Source organism: Carcharhinus amblyrhynchos, chromosome 4 (genome assembly GCF_965287045.1).
Source record: "Carcharhinus amblyrhynchos chromosome 4, sCarAmb.v2.hapA, whole genome shotgun sequence".
In the NCBI taxonomy this organism is placed as follows: Eukaryota; Metazoa; Chordata; class Chondrichthyes; order Carcharhiniformes; family Carcharhinidae; genus Carcharhinus; species Carcharhinus amblyrhynchos.
Window position 1 is genome coordinate 1863652 of NC_137327.1, and position 20444 is coordinate 1884095.

The 20444-nt window shown below is 45.8% G+C and overlaps 1 protein-coding gene across 1 annotated transcript in view; it reads left to right on the plus strand.

Moving 5' to 3' along the window:
• LOC145342488 (WD repeat-containing protein 88-like) overlaps positions 1-20444 on the plus strand; it is a 64578-nt gene that overhangs the window by 28670 nt on the left and 15464 nt on the right. The window contains exons 5-6 of the mRNA XM_080188051.1: positions 5628-5766; positions 17358-17487. Of these exons, the coding sequence (XP_080044177.1) occupies positions 5628-5766; positions 17358-17487 (269 nt within the window). The remainder of the gene's footprint in view (positions 1-5627; positions 5767-17357; positions 17488-20444) is intronic.

Here is a 20444-nt window from a genome sequence, read left to right on the forward strand (position 1 = left end):
TTAAATTAAGGGGTGGTAGTTATAGGACGGATGTCAGAGGTAGGTTCTTTACCCAGAGGGTGGTGAGGGATTGGAATGCCCTGCCTGCTGCAGTTGTAAATGCGCCTAGTTTGGGGGTGTTTAAGAGATCCATGGATAGGTTTATGGATGGAAAGGGATTGGTTTAGGTTAGAGGGTCATTGCTTTTTAACTGGTCGGCGCAACATCGTGGGCCGAAGGGCCTGTTCTGCGCTGTATTGTTCTATGTTCTATATGTAACCCACTTAACCTTTTCATTGTAACTTCATTGCAGTGTTAGTGTAAGCCTATTTGTGACACTAAACCTGGTAGGAGGAGGTGGTTACACAATGGTATTGTCACTGGACTAGTATCCCAGAGACCCAGGGTAATACTCTGGTGAACCAGGTTCAAATCCCAATATGGAAGATGGTGATATTTAAATTTAACAAAAATCTGTAATTAAAAGTCTATGATGACCACGAAACCCATTGTTGACTGTTGTAAAAACCCATCTTATTCAGTGATGTCCTTTAGGGAAGGAAATCTGGTGCCCTTACCCAGTCTGGCTTAGGTGTGACTCCAGATCCACAGCAATATGTTTGACTCTTCATGTCCTCTGAAATGGTCAAGCAAACCACTTAGTTCAAGGGTAGTTAAGAACTCCCACATCCCCTTAAAAATCTCCTTATGTCCTCTTGACAACTTACGTTCTTACCTATATACTTTTGTTTCATCAGCAGATTTGGCAGCCATCCCATCCGAACATTTATATAAATTGTAAATAGTTGAGGTCCCAGCATTGATCCCTGTGACACATCATTTATTACATCTTGCAAACCTGAAAAAGTCCAATTTATGTCTACTCAACCAATCTTCTGTCCATGCAAATATGTTACCCCCTATAATATGAGCTTTTATTTTCCACAATAACCTTTCATGTGGCATCTTATCAAATGCCGTCTGGAAATTCAAATACAATATATCCACCAGTTCCTCTTTATTCACAGCACACGCGACTCACTTTAACTCCAATAAGTTAGTTAAACACAAGTTCCCTGATTACCTTGAACCTATCCAGATGCCCTGCCATAATATCTTTAATAATAGCTTACAGCATTTTCCTCCTATTGACAGATGTTAAGCTAACTGGCCTGTAGTTCCCCATGTTCTGCCTCCCACCATTTTTTAAATAACATATGGTATTTTCCAATCTCATGGAACCTTCCCCAAAGTAAAAAGTCTGACAACACCAGGTTTAAGTCCAACCGATTTATTTGATATCAAATAAATCGGTTGGACTTAAACCTGGTGTTGTCAGACTTTTTACTGTGTTTACCCCAGTCCAACACCGGCATCACCACATCATGACCTTCCCCAAACCCAGGGAGATTTGGAAAATAAAAACCAATGCTTCAACTGTCTCATTGCAACACTTCTTTTAAGAACCTAGGATGAAGTCCATTGGGATCCAGGTTCTTGACAGCCCACGGCACCAATAATTCACTCAGTACCACTTCTCTTGTGACTGGAATTTTCTGGAGTTCATCCATCCCTTCTATTTCCTGATGTATGGTTGTTTCTAGGATGTTTTTTATGTCCTCCATTGTGAAGACTGATGCAAGATATGCTGGCCCCAAGCAATGAAAATGTTCCCAGCTTCCCACATGGAGCATGAGGATCACACTATGGCTTTGACTTCTCCTGCCTTAACTTAACCCTTTTAAATCAATGCCTCTAGCGCTGGTGCTTCTTTCCTGATCCTTGTTACTACAGAATATACAAACTATACTCCTTATACACTTATGACTGTGTGGCCAAATTGCCCTACAACTCAATTCTCAAGTTTGTGATGACACCACCATTGTGGGTCAGATCACGAACAATGATGAGACGGAGTGCAGGAAAGAGATAGACAATCTGGTGAACTAGTACAGCAACAATAATCTCTCCCTCAATGTCAACAAAACAAAAGAGATAGTCATTGACTTCAGGAAGCGTAGTGGAGAACATGCCCCTATCTACATCAATGGGAATGAAGCAGAAATGGTCGAGAGCTTCAAGTTTCTAAGTGTCCAGATCACTAACAATCTAGTTCCGTTGCCTCCATGCCAACACTATTGTTAAGAAAGCCTACCAACATCTCTACTTTCTCAGGAGGGTAAGGAAATTTGGCATGTCAGCCATGACTCTCACCAACATTTAAAGACACCATAGAAAGCATTCTGTTCGGTTGTACCACAGCTTGATATAGCTCCTGCTCTGCCAAGATCACAAGAAACTAGAAAGGGTCGCGAGCAAAGTCCAGTCCATCAGTCAAACCAGCCTACTATCCATTGACTCTGGCTACACTTTCCAATGCCTCAGAAAAGCAGTCAGCATAAATCAACGACCGCATGCACCCCGGACATTCTCTCTTCCACCTTCTTCATCAGGAAAAAGGTACAAAAATCTGAGGTCATGTACCAACAAACTCAAGAACAGCATCTTCCCTGCTGCTATCAGAGTTTTGAACAGACCTACCTTGCATTAAGTTGCTCTTTCTCTACACCCTAACTATGACAGTAACACTACATTCAGCACCCTCTCCTTTCATTCTATATGAACGGTATGCTTTGTATAGCGTACAAGAAACAATACTTTTCACGGTATAGTAATACATGTGACAATAATAAATCAAATACCACAAAAGGACCTTACAAACTATAAGCAATAAAAGTAGTAAATACTTATCCAATCTTACCCACTGCCCATCAATCAGCTATAGCCTCAACCACTGCAGTATAACAAGTCTCTGAATAGCTAAGAAGCAAAGCAATAAAAAGAAATGCAAAGAGCACCTCATTCCCCACTGCTCCAAATTCCCAATACCCACATTTACTCACGATGAGGTCTCACCACTGATCATGTGCAAAGTTTACTGATCGTGAGTTTTTAATAGTTACTTTTTTAATTGGAGCTCGGGTGAGCTAAGATGATTCACAAGCAAGTTAAGTTTTGGTAATAATCAGCACCTGCTGAAGCCCTAAACAAATTTCTGGTGATTGACAGTTAACAGTCAGTCAGCTACCTTATCAGTTTTTTAACTAGACTACTGAACTTACAAAAATTAAAGAGAAAGACTTACTGGTTCAATTTCCACTCTGTTCCAAATTCCCGATACCCACACTCTGGCTGGGTCTCACTCAGGATGTTGCCTTTCTGATTGCTCCTGTGTGAAGCTCAGTAATAGTGTTGCTCTATGTTTGGCTGATGTGTTTGTCATGGTTGAAAATATGGAGGTTATAAAGGCAGAGTGGGTGTGAGGCTAATAGCATTTTGATGTATATTATGACAACATAGAGTTAGATGTGAATTGATCTAGCTTAGTTGGTTGGACAGCTGGTTAGTGATGCAGAGCGCCGCCAACAGCGCAGTTTCAATTCCCGTACCGGCTGAGGTTACTTGTGAAGACCCCGCCTCCTTAAACTTGCCCCTTGCTTGAGGTGTGGTGACCCTCACGTTAAATCACCACTAGTCAGCTCTCAAAGGGTAGAGACTGGGACTGTGGCCATTTTACTTTTACTTGTGAACACCTTAGAGGGAACACTGCTGCCAGATGCTTGGGTCCACATGGCAGGAATTGGGCTCCCTTACCACCTGCTTCCATCCCTTTCTGCAGTTGTCCTTCAGGGATCCCCCTCCTCACCCCTCCACCATCGCTCCATGGAACTGTGGGGTATCTGGGAAGGAGAGTGGTTTATCTTGGGGAGGGTGGAGAGTCGAATAGATCAATGGCCCTTTCCAAAAGGAAATTTCAGAAGGAGTAGTATGATTAATTGGATAGCTTTACCAAGAACCAGCACAGGCATGATGGACTGAATGGTTTCCTTCTTAGTTTCTGTAAGAAGTCTCACAACACCAGGTTAAAGTCCAACAGGTTTATTTGGTAGCATGAGCTTTCAGAGCTTCTTCATCAGGTGAATGTCAAATTGGATTCACAAACAGGGCATATATAGACACAGACTCAGTTGCAAGATAATGGTTGGAATGCGAGTCTTAACAGGTAACCAAGTCTTTACAGGTACAAACAATGCAATTGGAGAGTGGGTTAAGCACATGTTAAAGAGGTGTGAATTGTTTCAAGCCAAGACAGTTAGTGAGATTTTGCAAACCCAGGCAAATCATGGGGGTTACAGATGGTGTGACATGAACCCAAGATCCCAGTTAAGGCCATCCTCATGCGTGCAGAACTTGGCTATTAGTTTCTGCTTGGTGATTCTGTGTCGTTGTGTGTCTTGAAGGCCGCCTTGGAGAATGCTTACCTGAAGATTGAAGGCTGAAGGCCCTTGACTGCCGAAGTGTTCCATGACAGGAAGGAAACACTCCTGTCTGGAGATTGTCCATTCATCCATTGTCATAGTGTCTGCATGGTCTCGTTGATGTATCATGCCTTGAGATGTCCTTCCCTGCAGCTTATCAGGTTGACAATGTACTGTATCTGGTGGATGGTGTTCTCACATGAGATGATGGCATCCATGTCAATGATCTGGCACATCTTGCAGAGGTTGCTGTGGCAGGTTTGTGTGGTGTTGTGGTTGCTGTTCTCCAGAAGGCTGGGTAGTTTGTTACAAACAATGGTCTGCTTGAGGTTGCGTGGTTGTTTGAAGGCAAGTAGTGGGGGTGTGGGAATGGCCTTGGCGAGATGTTTAACTTCATTGAAGACATGCTGAAGCCTCTGAAGAGGATGTCATAGCTTCTTCACCCTGTGGAAGTACGGGACAACGAAGGGTACTCTGTCTGCCTTGTCCTGTGTTTCCTTCTGAGGAGGCCAGTGTGGTTTTTCACTGTGGCGCATTGGAACTATTGATCAATGAATCGAGCGCCATATCCTGTTCTTACATCATCTGTAGGTGTCTGTTGTGTTCCTCTTCATCTGAGCAGATCCTGTGTATAGGGAAGGCTTGTCCATAGGGGACGGCTTCCTCAAGTGTTTAGTGTGGATGCTGGAAAAGTGGAGCATCATGAGGTTATCCGTGGGCTTGCAGTATAGTGAAGTGCTCAGGTGACTGTCCTTGGTGGAGATGTGTGTGTCCAAGAATGCAACAGATTCGAGAGTAGTTCCCTGGTGAGTCTGATGGTGGGATGGAACTTGTTAATGTCATCATGTAGTTGTTTCAGTGATTCTTCAACATGAGTCCAAAGGAAGAAAATGTCATCGATGTATCTAGTGTATAGATTGAAGGTCCTGTGCGGTGAAGAGGACTTGTTCGAACCTGTGTGTGAAGATATTGGCGTATTGCGGTGCGAATTTGGTCCTCATGGCTGTTCCATGTGTCTGGATCAAGAACTGGTTGTTGAGGGTGAAGACATTGTGGTCCAGGATGAAGCAGATGAGTTGTAGAATTGCATCTGGAGATTGGCAGTTGTCGGCATTGAGTACTGAAGCAGTTGCAACACTGCCGTTGTCGTGGGGGATGCTGATGTAGAGTGCCAAGACATCCATTGTGACGAGGAGCGTCCCTGGCTCAACTGCTCCATGGGTGCTGAGTTTCTGTGAGAAGTCCGTAGTGTCGTGACAGAAACTGGGGGTTCCTTGTACAATGGGTCTTAGTTTCTGCTGTTTGAACAATCTCTCTCTCCCATTTTAGTGGTCAGTTGCTCACAATCAACCCCTGACCTGCTGTGATGTCTCCTTCGATGGAAGGTGTGTTGCAACTGGGAGTGACATTGAGAATGCTATTTATATCAGAGACTCTGAAACTGGAGCATCCATCGCAAACCTGTGGGGTAAGCAGAGGCTCAGTATTTATTCCCAGTCAGGGAGCTGGGGGCTGTAAAGGAAGAATCATAGAATCCTACAGTGCAGAACGAGGCCATTTGGCTCATTGAGTCTGCACTGACCACAATCCCACCCAGCCCCTATCCCCATAACCCCCATGCATTTACCCTAGCTCGTTCCCCTGACACTAAAGGGCAACTTAACATGGCCAACCTATCTAATAAGCACCTCTTTGGGCAGAAGGAGGAAACCGGAGCACCTGGAGATGAGAGAGGAAGGGCAGCACCTTCTAGAAGGACAAAGGCAGCAGACACATGGGAGCACCATCAGCTGGAGGTTTCCCTTCAATATACCTATCCTCACTTGGAACTGTATTGCATCCTTTCATGTCACTGGGTTAAAATCCTGGAACTCCCCCTAATAGCACTGTGGGTGTACCGACACCACAAGGACTGCAGCGGTTCAAGAAAGCAACTCACCATCACCTTCTCAAGGGCAATTAGGAATGGATAATAAAGGCTGGCCGAGCCAGCAATACCCAAGAGCTGCTAAAAAAGAAAACAAAGAGAGGGAGGGAGCAAGCCTGGAGTGAGAATGGCAAGGTGTTGGGGGGGTGGGGTGCAGTGGCTGAGGAAGGAGGGATTGGTGAAGGAGGTGATTTACCTTATTCCCTTTGCTTACAGCCAACAAAGAACAATGAAAAGTACAGTACAGGAACAGGCCCTTCAGCCCCCCAATCCTGTGCTGATCATGATGCCCTAATTAAACTAAAACAAAACCTTTTGCCCTAATTCGGTCTGTATCCCTCTACTCCTTCCTATTCATTTACCTATCCAGATGCCTCTTAAATGTTGCTAATGTGCCTGCTTCCACCACCTCCTCTGATTATCCACCCTGTCAATATCTCTCATAATTTTGTAAACCTCTATCAGGTCTCATAAGAACATAAGAACATAAGAAATAGGAGCAGGAGTAGGCCATCTAGCCCTTCGAGCCTGCCCCGCCATTCAATAAGATCATGGCTGATCTGTTGTGGCTCAGTTCCACTTTCCCGCCCTCTCCCCATAACCCTTAATCCCCTCTCTTATCAAGAACCCATCAACCCGCTTCTTAAAAATATTTAGCGAGGCAGCCTCCACCACTTCAACGGGCAGAGAATTCCAGAGATTCACCACCCTTTGAGTGAAGAAGTTCCTCCTCAACTCCGTTCTAAACCGCCTCCCCTTTATCTTGAGGCTGTGCCCCCTAGTCCTACTGTCTTTTTTGAGCGGGAAGAGTCTCTCCACCTCTATCCTATCCATCCCATTCATCATCTTATACGTCTCAATGAGATCTCCCCTCATTCTTCTAAACTCTAACGAGTACAAGCCTAGTTTATTCAGCCTCTCCTCATAGCTCAATCCCCTCAACTCCGGTATCAGCCTAGTAAACCTCCTCTGCACTCCCTCCAGGGCCAAAATATCCTTGCGCAGGTGTGGCGCCCAAAACTGCACACAGTACTCCAGCTGCGGCCTCACCAATGCCCTATACAGCTGCAGCAAGACCTCCCTACTTTTATATTCAATCCCCCTCGCTATGAAGGCCAGCATCCCATTCGCCTTCCTGACCACCTGCTGCACCTGCAAGCTGGGTTTTTGCGACTCATGCACAAGGACCCCAAGGTCCCTCTGCACCGTCGCCTGCTGCAGTTTTTCGCCACGTAAGTAATAGTCCTTCCTACCATTCTTCCTACCAAAGTGGACCACCTCACACTTGCCAACATTAAATTCCATTTGCCATTTCCTGGCCCATTCGCCCAGCCTATCTAGATCCTTCTGCAGACTCTCCACACCCTCCGCACAATTTGCCTCCCCTCAGCCTTTCCAGTGAAAACTCTCTCCAAAGCTTCCATATCCTTCTGGTAGTGTGGTGAGCAGAACTGCATACAATACTCCAAATGCGGCCTAACCAAAGTTTAGATAGCTACAACATGATTTCCCAACTTTTGTATTCAATGCCCTGGTAAGCATGATGTATGCCTTCTTAACCACCTTGGCCACCTGGTGTTGCCACTTATAGGGAACTCTGGATCTGCACGTCCAGATCCCTCTGTATGTTAATGGTCCTAAGGGTTCTGCATTTTGATCCTCCAAAATGCATCATCTTGCATTTGTCTGGATTAAACTCCATCTGCCATTTATGTGTCCAAGTCTCCAATCTATCCGTATCTAGTTATAAGAACATAAGAAATAGGAGCAGGAGTAGGCCATCTAGCCCCTCGAGCCTGTCCCGCCATTCAATAAGATCATGGCTGATCTGTCGTGGCTCAGTTCCACATTCCCGCCCTCTCCCCATAACCCTTAATCCCCTTACCTATCAAAAACCTATCAACCTGCTTCTTAAAAATATTGAGCGAGGCAGCCTCCACCACTTCAACGGGCAGAGAATTCCAGAGATTCACCACCCTTTGAGTGAAGAAGTTCCTCCTCAACTCCGTTCTAAACCGCACCCCCCTTTATCTTGAGGCTGTGCCCTCTAGTCCTACTGTCCCTTCTGAGCGGGAAGAGCCTCTCCACCTCTATCCTATCCATCCCATTCAACATCTTATACGTCTCAATGAGATCTCCCCTCATTCTTCTAAACTCTAAGGAGTACAAGCCCAGTTTATTCAGCCTCTCCTCATAGTTCAAACCCCTCAACTCCGGAATCAGCCTAGTAAACCTCCTCTGCACTCCCTCCAAGGCCAAAATATCCTTGTGTAAGTGCGGCGACCAAAACTGCACACAGTACTCCAGCTGCGGCCTCACCAGTGCCCTATACAGCTGCAGCAAGACCTCCCTACTTTTATATTCAATCCCCCTCGCTATGAAGGCCAGCATCCCATTCGCCTTCCTGACCACCTGCTGCACCTGCAGGCTGGGTTTTTGCGACTCATGCACAAGGACCCTGAGGTCCCTCTGCACCGTTGCATGCTGCAGTTTTTCGCCACGTAAGTAATAGTCCTTCCTACCATTATTCCTACCAAAGTGGACAACCTCACATTTGCCAACATTAAATTCCATTTGCCATTTCCTGGCCCATTCGCCAGGAATGAGCCAGTTATGAGCCTCTGACAATTCCCAGCATTATCAGCAACTCCATCAATCTTCGTGTCATGCAAAAATTTATTAATCAGACCACCTACATTTTCCTCCAGATCACTTATGTATGCTCCAAACAACAGAGGTCCCAGCACTGATCCCTGCAGAACATCACTAGCTACATATTTCCATTTTGAAAAGCACCCCTTCCACCGCTACTCTCTGTCTTCTATAACCAAGTAAGAAGTCTCACAACACCAGGTTAAAGTCCAACAGGTTTATTTGGTAGTAAACGCCACTAGCTTTTGGGGTTTACCCCTTCGTCAGGTGAGTGGGAGTTCTGATCACAAACCAGGCATATAAAGACTCACACAGTTTACAGAATATTGATTAGAATGCAACTCTTTATAGCTACTCGCATTCTAATCAGTATTCTGTAAACTGTGTGTTGCAATGTTAAAATATCTCTGATTCTTTAGACCAGTTTGCTTACTCCAGTGTTTTACCCCGGTGCCCTTATTTGCAAGGTGGACAAACGACAAACACAAGTAAAGGTTCAACAAGTTTATTAACAATAACACTACTAACCCTTAAATTACCCACATAAAACAAGAGGATACCCCAAAATCAGATATACTACCCGCAAAGATGGTTTGGTTAAAACTGCAGGCTCAATTCTCTGCGTCCCTCTGGTCTGGCATCACAGAGGTGAGTCTTGGTGGCAGCTTCTTCCTTCCTTCTTCTCTGGTCAGCCTTCCGAATGGTCAATTGTGCGGAGGGTGTGGAGAGTCTGCAGAAGGATCTAGATAGGCTGGGCGAATGGGCCAGGAAATGGCAAATGGAATTTAATGTTGGCAAGTGTGAGGTGGTCCACTTTGGTAGGAAGAATGGTAGGAAGGACTATTACTTACGTGGCGAAAAACTGCAGCAGGCGACGGTGCAGAGGGACCTCGGGGTCCTTGTGCATGAGTCGCAAAAACCCAGCTTGCAGGTGCAGCAGGTGGTCAGGAAGGCGAATGGGATGCTGGCCTTCATAGCGAGGGGGATTGAATATAAAAGTAGGGAGGTCTTGCTGCAGCTGTATAGGGCATTGGTGAGGCCGCAGCTGGAGTACTGTGTGCAGTTTTGGGCGCCACACCTGCGCAAGGATATTTTGGCCCTGGAGGGAGTGCAGAGGAGGTTTACTAGGCTGATACCGGAGTTGAGGGGATTGAGCTATGAGGAGAGGCTGAATAAACTAGGCTTGTACTCGTTAGAGTTTAGAAGAATGAGGGGAGATCTCATTGAGACGTATAAGATGATGAATGGGATGGATAGGATAGAGGTGGAGAGACTCTTCCCGCTCAAAAAAGACAGTAGGACTAGGGGGCACAGCCTCAAGATAAAGGGGGGGCGGTTTAGAACAGAGTTGAGGAGGAACTTCTTCACTCAAAGGGTGGTGAATCTCTGGAATTCTCTGCCCGTTGAAGTGGTGGAGGCTGCCTTGCTAAATATTTTTAAGAAGCGGGTTGATGGGTTCTTGATAAGAGAGGGGATTAAGGGTTATGGGGAGAGGGCGGGAAAGTGGAACTGAGCCACAACAGATCAGCCATGATCTTATTGAATGGCGGGGCAGGCTCGAAGGGCCAGATGGCCCACTCCTGCTCCTATTTCTTATGTTCTTATGTTCTTATGCCTCCTTCATCGAGTCTTCTCCAGTCTTCCCTTCTGGTGTCTGCAAGCCCTGCCTTTATCCCCTGCCTGCTTGCCTTTCCAGAAGCTTCTCTGGCTTCTGGCCAATGAGGTCCCAGGAGGGGGTTCCAATACCCAGTGGGTTTCTTGATGTCTGCCTGACAGGACACCAGGGTCCGCCCCCAGGTGTCCATCTCCATGCTGCTGCTTACATGTAACCTGTTATCAGATTAAACCAACTGCAGGAAGTCTTGGTGACAGAAAGTCTGGCCCGACCTGGGCTTCTAACAATAGGCTGGTGCATTTCAATGGGGTGCAGTGATCTCCTGCTAAGCATCAGTAGGGTGCAATGACCTTTGTTAGGAGGTTGATGAGTCAGGCCCAGACAAGTTTGTATATTGTACAACTAGCCTGCCTGAGGTTTGACTGTGTTTGATATTAATACGCCCAATTCTTTAATTTAGGATGTCCAATTTTATATCCAATTTTATCAGCCATAAAACTAGGCCCTGCTTATGTTACATGTGTGTGCCTTTATATGCTCTGTTTGTGATCAGAACTCCCGCTCACCTGACGAAGGGACAAACCCCAAAAGCTAGTGGTGTTTACTACCAAATAAACCTGTTGGACTTTAACTGGTGTTGTGAGACTTCTTAATGTGTTTAACCCAGTCCAACACCATCATCTCCACATCATGACTTCTATAGCCAAGTCAGTTCTGTATCCATCTAGCCAGCCCAGCTCCAATCCCATGTGATTTTAATTTTTGTACCAGTCTGCCATGTGGGACCTTGTCAAAGGCCTTACTAAAGTCCACATAAATTACATCCACAGCCCTTCCCTCATCAATTACCTTTGTCACCTCTTCGAAAAACTCAATCAAGTTGGTGAGACATGATCCTCCCTGTACAAAACCATGCTGCCTGTCATTAACTAGTCAATTTTTTTCCAAATGTGCATATATCCTGTCCCTCAGTATCTTCTCCAAAAGCTTTCCCACCCTGACATCAGGCTTGCTGACCTGGGTGGCATGCTGTGCAGATAGATGGATTTGGGTCAGTGTCTGTGGGAGTTTGCGCATTCTCCCTGTGGTTGCGTGGGTTCCCTCCGGGTGCGCCGGTTTCCTCCCACACCCCAAAGATGTGCTCTTAGGTTGATTGGTGTACCAAATTGTCCCTACACTATTCTCCCCTGAATCTGGTTACAATAGGGGTACCATTCGCATACACACGGGGCAAGGTAGGTGTAGGAAAATGCTTTGTTAAGATGGCGATGCGGGCTCATTGGGCTGAAGGGCCTGTTTCCCGTGCTGGGTTGTTCTTTGTTCTTTGCTGTTTTACAGCTCCAGGGATCTGGGTTCAATTCTTAGCTTGGGTCACTGTCTGCGTGGAGCTTGCACATTCTCCTCGTGTCTGCGTGGGTTTCCTCCAGGTGCTCCAGTTTCCTCCCACAGTCCAAAGATGTGCAGGTTAGGTTAATTGGCCATGCTAAAATTGCCCCTTAGTGTCCTGAGATGTGTAGGTTAGCGGGATTAGTGGGTAAATATGTAGGGATATAGGGTTGGGCCTGGTTGGGATTATGGTCGGCGCAGATTTGATGGGCCAAATGGTCTCTTTCTGCACTGTAGGGTTTCTATAATTCTATGATTCAATGACCTATAATTTCCAGATTATCCCTGCTTCCTTTCGTAAACAACGGAATAACATTGGGTATTCTCCATCCTCTGGAACCTCGGTCAAAGAGGATGTGAAGATATCTGTTAAGGCCCCAGCTATTTCTCCTCTTGCCTTCCCCAATAACCTGAGATAGATCCCATCTGACCTGGGGCCTTGTCTACCTTAATGCAATTTAGGATACTCAACACTTCCTCCTTCAATATAAGGACATTCTCTAGAGCGTTTACACACCTATCCCTGATCTCAGTATCCATCATGATCTTCTGCTTGGTGAATACCGATACAAAGTACTCATTAAGGATCCCATCTACTTCCTGTGGCTCCACGCATAACTTCCCTCCATTGTCCTTGAGTGGGTCTGCCCTCTTGCCCCTAATATATGCTTAAAAAGCCTTGGGATTCTCTGTGACCCTGTGTGCTAAAGACATTTCATGGCCCCTTTTAGCTGTCCTAATTCCACGTTTAATTTTCTTTCTACTTTCACTGTATCCCCAAAGGCTTTGTTGGTTTTTAGATACTGAGACTTATCATATGCTTTTTTTTCCTTTTGACTCAGCTTACAGTTTCCCTTGTCACCCATGGTTCCCGAATCCTGCTATTTCTATCCTTTCACAGGAACATTCTGTCCTGCACTTCCATCAACTGGCCAGATGTGGATTTGCCCTCAAATAGCCGCTCCCAATCCACATTCCGCAGTTCCTGTCTAATTTGGATATAATTGGCCCTCGCCCAATTCAGTACCCTCACCGGGGGTCACTCTTGTCCTTATTCATGGGTATCTGAAATCTTATGGAATTATGGTCACTAAGCCCAAAATCCCCCTGCCACCGAAATATTGATCACCTGGCCTGGCTCATTCCTAATACCAAGTCTAGTATGGCCTCCTCTCTGATTGGATTGTCAACATATTGTATCAAAAAGTCCCCCTGCACACATCAAACAAATTGTTCTCCACCCAAGCCCCTGGCTGTAAGGGATTCCCAGTTAATCCTCTGTCTCCTGCGGGCTCCCAACTTGTGATTTCACCCTTTTCCTGAGCTCCACAAATAATGCCTCACTACAAGATCCCTCCAATGTCTCCTCCCTCAATACAGCTGTAATCTGCTCTCTAATCAGTAATACAACTCTCTTGCCACTTTTGTTTCCCTTTCTGTCCAGTCTAAAACAACAGTATCCCGTAATGTTAAGTTGCCAGTCCTGTTGTTATTTAACCAGGAGATTACAGGGACTGTTATTTAGGAGATTACAGGGACTGGGAACGTCTGAAATGTGGAGTTTTTTCAAGGAGCAGCTACTGCGAGTCCGTGATAGGTATGTCCCTGTCAGGCAAGGAGGAATTGGTAGGGCTAGGGAACCATGGTGCACCAAAAAAGTTTTTTCGTTGGTTAAGAGGAAAAAGGAGGCTTATGTTCGGATGAGACGTGAGGGCTCGGGTAGTGCACTAGAAAACTTTAGATTGGCTAGGAGGGAGTTGAAGAGTGAGCTAAGAAGGGCTAAAAGAGGACATGAGAAGACTTTGGCTGATAGGGTTAAGGAGAATCCTAAGGCGTTCTATAGGTATGTTAAGAACAGAAGGTTGGTTAGGGCAAGATTAGGGCCAGATATAGACAGCAGAGGGAAGTTATGTGTGGAACCGGAGGAGATTGGAGAGGCATTGAACCAATATTTCTCTTCGGTGTTCACGCAGGGGGACATGGATATAGCTGAGGAGGACACTGGATTGCAGGGGAGTAGAATTGACAGTGTTGCAGTTGATAAGGAGGATGTGCTAGATATTCTGGAGGGTCTGAAAATAGATAAGTCCCCTGGTCCGGATGGGATTTACCTCAGGATTCTCTGGGAGGCAAGAGAAGTGATTGCAGAGCCTCTGGCTCTGATCTTCAGGTCGTCGTTGGCCTCTGGTATAGTACCGGAAGATTGGAGGTTAGCGAATGTTGTCCCATTGTTTAAGAAGGGGAACAGAGACTTCCCCGGGAATTATAGACCGGTGAGTCTCACTTCTGTTGTGGGCAAGGTTTTAGAAAAAATTATTCGGGATAGGATTTATAGTTATTTGGAGAGTAAAGAATTGATTGGAGATAGTCAGCATGGTTTTGTGGCGGGTAGGTCGTGCCTTACTAACCTTATTGAGTTTTTTGAGAAAGTGACCAAAGAGGTGGATGGGGGTAAGGCAGTGGACGTGGTGTATATGGATTTTAGTAAGGCGTTTGATAAGGTTCACCATGGTAGGCTTCTGCAGAAAATGCAGATGTATGGGATTGGGGGTGATCTAGGGAATTGGATCAGGAATTGGCTAGCGGATAGGAGACAGAGGGTAGTGGTTGATGGTAAATATTCATCATGGAGTTCGGTTTCGAGTGGTGTGCCTCAGGGATCTGTTTTGGGGCCACTGCTGTTTGTAATTTTTATTAATGATCTGGATGAGGGTATAGTTGGGTGGATTAGTAAGTTTGCTGATGACACCAAAGTCGGAGGTGTGGTAGATAGTGATGAAGGGTGTCATAGTTTGCAGGAAGACTTAGACAGGTTGCAGAGCTGGGCCGAGAGGTGACGGATGGAGTTTAATGCGGAGAAGTGTGAGGTAATTCACTTTGGTAGGAATAACAGATGTGTCGAGTATAGGGCTAACGGGAGGACTTTGAATAGTGTGGACGAGCAGAGGGATCTAGGTGTATGTGTACATAGATCCCTGAAAGTTGGGAGTCAAGTAGATAAGGTTGTTAAGAAGGCATACGGTGTCTTGGCGTTTATTGGTAGGGGGATTGAATTTAGGAGTCGCAGCGTCATGTTGCAACTGTACACTACTCTGGTGCGGCCGCACTTGGAGTATTGTGTGCAGTTCTGGTCCCCACATTATAGGAAGGATGTGGAGGCTTTGGAGAGGGTGCAGAGGAGGTTTACCAGGATGTTGCCTGGTATGGAGGGGAGGTCGTATGAGGAGAGGCTGAGGGATTTGGGGTTGTTTTCGCTGGAAAGAAGGCGGCTAAGAGGGGATCTTATTGAAATATATAAGATGATTAGAGGTTTAGATAGGGTGGATAGTGATAGCCTTTCTCCTCTGATGGAGAAATCTAGCACGAGGGGGCATGGCTTTAAATTAAGGGGTGGTAGTTATAGGACGGATGTCAGGGGTAGGTTCTTTACCCAGAGGGTGGTGAGGGATTGGAATGCCCTGCCTGCTGCAGTCGTAAATGCGCCTAGTTTGGGGGCGTTTAAGAGATCCGTGGATAGGTTTATGGACGAGAAGGGATTGGTTTAGGTTAGTGGGTCATTGTTTTGTAACTGGTCGGCGCAACATCGTGGGTCGAAGGGCCTGTTCTGCGCTGTAATGTTCTATGTTCTATGTTCTATGTTCTATGTCCCCGTAATTGCAATATCATAATTCCATGCAGTAATCCAGGCTCTCAGTTCATATTTTATCTGTTATACTTCTTGCATTGAAGCAAATGCATTCCAGACCTCCAGTCCCTCTGAGCCCTGTGGCTTCCCTCTGCCTGTTCTTACTCTGTGCTGTATTTATCTCAGTCTCACTTTTTTCCCTAGTCGCTACACTTGCTGGTCTGCTGTTCCAGTTCCCACCAACCCCTGCCACACCAATTTTAAACCCTCCCGAGCAGCACTAGAAAACCTCCCACCCAGGATATTGGTGCCTCTCTGGTTCAGGCGTAACCTGTTCTTCTTGTACAGATCCCCCCTTCCCCAGAAGACATCCCAGTGATCCATTTATCTAAAGCCTTCCCTCCTACACCAGCTCTTTAGACACATGTTCAACTGTACTATCTCCCTGTTCCAAGCCTCACGAGCATATGACATGGGGAGTAATCCTGAGATTACTACCCTAGAGGTCCTGTTTTTTAGCTCCCAACCTAACTCCCTGAATTGTCTTCGCAGGACTCCTTCCTGCCAATGTCATTAATGCCAATGTGGACAATGGCATCTGTCTGTTTACCCTCCTGTTTCAGGATGCTCTGTACTTGTTCAGAGATTTCCAGGATCCTGACACCATCCTAGAGTCTCGTTCACAGCCGCAGAAATGCCTGTCTGTGCTTCTTACTATTAAGTCTCCTACTACTATCATTTGCTCGGACTTAGCTTGACCCTGCCCTACAGCAGAACCAGTTGTGATGCCATAGGCCTGGCTGCTGCTGGTATCTTCCCCTGACACGCTATCTGCCCCCAACAGTATCCAGTTTGAGAGGGGAATAGCCACAGGAGACTCCTGCCTCACCTGCCTGTCTCTCCTGGCGGTCACCCATCTACCTGACTGGTGTGATCATCCCCCTGAAGCTAGTGTTTATCACACTCTCTGCTCTCTGTATGTTCCGTAGTGTGTCCAGATGCTGCTCCAACTGAACCATGCTGTCTGCGAGGAGCTGCAGTTAGTTTCACTTCTGACATATGGTCAGGGACGCGAGAAAGTTCCTGGATCTCCCACAGCTGGCAGGAGGAGCATATCATTGTCCTAATTGCCATCTTTGCCCTTGTACACTTCAGAAAGATATAAGAATAAAAATCTTACCTTGCTTTTACTTTGATTGTCCTCCTCACTGTGCCTTTATTTTGGTTAGATGAGGAGGGAGGGAGGGATTTAGTGTCTCGGATTTAATCGCTCCTTGACAACAGTTCCTCAGTTACCCACAGTAGAGTCAAGGTGTCTAAGTTGACTTCCCAGAATCCTCTTCTGCCACCTCTGCTGGATGAGACATTGTGGCCAACATTGTCCTGACATTGCCTGGAGTGACTGGAGGAAGACCACAAGGGCCATTTACTGCCTGATTCTGTTCAGAAGAATCAGCAGAAGACTCGGGCCTAGAGTAAAAGACTGGCTTCTTTGTGCTGTGTTCACTCTAGATTTATCCACCTGTCCCACACATTCCCCCACTCTATTCTCCATTGTCTGCTCCACTGAGCTTGAGCCCCTATCCCTTCCTAAGATCCGTATAGCCCCCTGCTTTCCCCTCCCATACCCTCACCTTCCTCTGTTCCACCCACCTCCTCCCATTCCTCTTCCCTGCATCCCCTACCTCTCCCTCCTGTTCCTTCTCCCAAAACCTATCCATCTCGTTTCCCCCACCCCTGCCATGCCTAGCTCTCTGAGAGCAGGCTTCCCAAGTGGGACTTGATGTGATTTTGAACTTCAGAGTGCAGTAGTTTCTAATTGTTTCCTCCAATGGTTCCCCCCCAATCCCCCAGACCAGCACCTCAGCACCGTGACAAGCTGCTGCTTTAATCCAAGTGGACAACATGTGGCCTCCACGTCTTGTGACAGAACTGCTCGCATCTGGGACATGTCGGTGCACAGGACAACCATGACATTGAAGAAGTATGAGGGTATCTTTTCATAGCAAAATTGAACTTGGGAAGGGGACTTGCAGCAGCAAAACCACTTGGGATCATTTCTAGACCTAAGAATTGCAAAGCAAAGACGCTGTTTTTAAATTGTATTGAATCTTTGTTTAACCAGGCTTTGAATAGTGTGTGCAATTCTGGCCTCCCTATGCAATTGTGATCATTGTATTATGGAAAGGAAATAGATATTTGGGGAAGGTTCAACAAGATTTAAAAGGATGACTGCTAGAAATCCTTTTATTGCTCAGTTAAATTTTGTTGATAAATTTCCTGTGTTTGAGGAGCTAACTGGGGAGTAGGCTATTCTGGACTTAGTGTTGTGTAATGTGAAAGGGCTAATTAATAACCTTGCTGGAAAGAAGCCTTGGTAAGTAGTGACCAGAAGATGATATAGCTTTGCATTAGGTTTGAATGCAAGATGGCTCATTCTGAAGCAAGTATTAAAGCTGAAGAAAGGAAATTGTGAAGAATAAGTTGGCTGTGGCAGATTGGGAAAATATACTAAAAGATTTAATGGTGGACAGACAATGGTTAATATTTAAAGAAATACTATGTGGTCTACAACAGATACACATTTCTCCAAAGCACAGACACACAAAGAGAAAGATAAATCAATCGTGGTTAACAAAATAAGTTAAAGATTGAGTTAGATCAAAGGAAGTGACTTATTAGGATGCCGTAAAAGTGCTTTCCCGAAGATTGGGAGCAATTAAGAGTCCAGCAAAGGAGGATAAAGAATCTGATAAAGAAAGGGAAAAGAGAATATCAATGTAAACGAACAAGAAACATAAAGGCGAACTGCAAAAGCTCTTTTTAGGTATGTGAAAAGGAAAACAAATGTTGCCCATTAAAGATGCAACAGGAGGAATTATAGTGGAGAACAGGAGAATGGTAGAGAAACGGAACACTTTGTGTCTGTCTTCATGGAAGAAGATACAGAAAATCTCCCAGAAATGCGAGGTGACCAAGGGACTTGTGAAATTGCGGTAGTACTTGAAAAGTAAACAGAGTTGAAAACTGATGAATCCCTTCATCCCAGAGTGTTGAAAGAAGTGGCTCGAGATAACGGGTGCTGGATTCTGGAAAGGTTCCCATGGACTGGAAAGTAGCAAATTTCACTATTCAAGAAGGGAGGAAGGAGGAGATGCAGAACCTTAGAGCTGTTAGTTTGATGTTTGATGTAGTAGGGAAAATAATGGATGTTCCCTGGGGCTTGGGAGGCTTAGGGGTGATCCTATAGAGGTCAATAAAGTAATGAGGGGCACAGATCAACTAGATAATCAACATCTTTTCCCAAAGGTAGGGGAGTCTAGAACTAGGGGGCATAGTTTTAAGGTGAGAGGGGAGAGATACAAAAGAAGGGACAATTTTTTCACACAGAGGGTGGTGAGTGTCTGGAACAAGCTGCCAGAGGTAGTAATAGAGGCGGATACAACTTTGAATTTTAAAAAGCATTTAGACAGTTACATGGATACGATGGTATAGAGGGATATGGGTCAAATGCGGGCAATTGGGTCTAGCTTAGTGGTTAACAAAAGGGGCGGCATGGACAAGTTGGGCCGAAGAGCTTGTTTCCAGGCTATAAAGAACAAAGAACAAAAACAGCCCGGGAAACAGGCCCTTCGGCCCAACGAGCCCGCGCCGCCATTTTAACACCACCAGTCCCCCCTCCACCCATGACCCTTATTTATTGTTTTATGGCAATCCGCATTGAGGGAAAATTAATTTAGGGACAATTTATTACCTCCAATCAGCCTAATAGCACATCTTTGGGGTGTGAGAGGAAACTGGAGCACCCGGAGAAAATCCACGCAAGCACGGGGAGAATGCGCAAACTCCCACAGACACCGGCCCAAATCCATGTGTCTGCACAGCAAACAGTGATAGTCACTGAGCTGTCGTGATGCCCAGCATCTGGTCCAGTTTAAGTACACACTAATGACATGAAGCACTAGGCCACTCTCGAACATTCAAGAGCAGCCCAAGTAAGACCCATCGCGTGTATGCCCCTCATTGGACAACAAGACGGACTGACTTAAAACCTGTGAATTAAAAGAGAAAAACATTATTATCATACCACATCCTTTTACATTACCAGGGATGTCCCAATGCTAATGAACCTTATTTAAAACAATCTCCTATATCCTCCCATCTCCAACCCACTCATGTGCCTGTCTAAGTTACTCTTAAACAACTCCAGCGTGCCTGCCTCCACCACCTTACTTGGCAGAGCATTCCATACCCCCACTACCCTCTGTGTGAAAAACCTCCCTCTAATATCTGTGTTATACCTCTCCCTCCTCATCTCAAGCCCATGGCCCCACGTACTGTGTGTCTCTAACATAGGAAATAGCTTACCTCTGTTTACTCTAAATGTACCCTTCGTAATCTTACATACTTCTATTAGATCCCCCCTCAGTCGCCGTCTTTCAAGGGAAAACAGCCCCAATTTGCGCAATCTTTTCTCATAACCCAGTCCTTCCATACCAGGCAACATCCTGGTAAACCTCCTCTGCACTCTCTCCAGAGTCTCCACGTCCTTCCGGTAGTAAGGCGACCAGAACTGAATGCAGTAATCTAAATGTGGCCTAACCAACGTTCTATCCAACTGCAACATTAGACTCCAGCTCTTATACTCTATACCCCTTCCTATAAAGGCTAACATGCCATAGGCTTCCTTCACAACCTTCTCCACTTGTACTGCCACCTTCAAAGACTTGTGCACTTGCACCCCCAGGTCTCACTGCGTTTCTATACTCTTTATAGGCTTACCCTTTATCATATAACTCCCCCCTACACTATCCTGGCCAAAATGCATCACCTCACATTTATCCGGATTAAACTCCATTTGCCATATATCTGCCCAATATACCAGCCTATCAATATCCCGTTGTATTGCCAGGCACTGCTCATCACTGCCCACCAATCCAG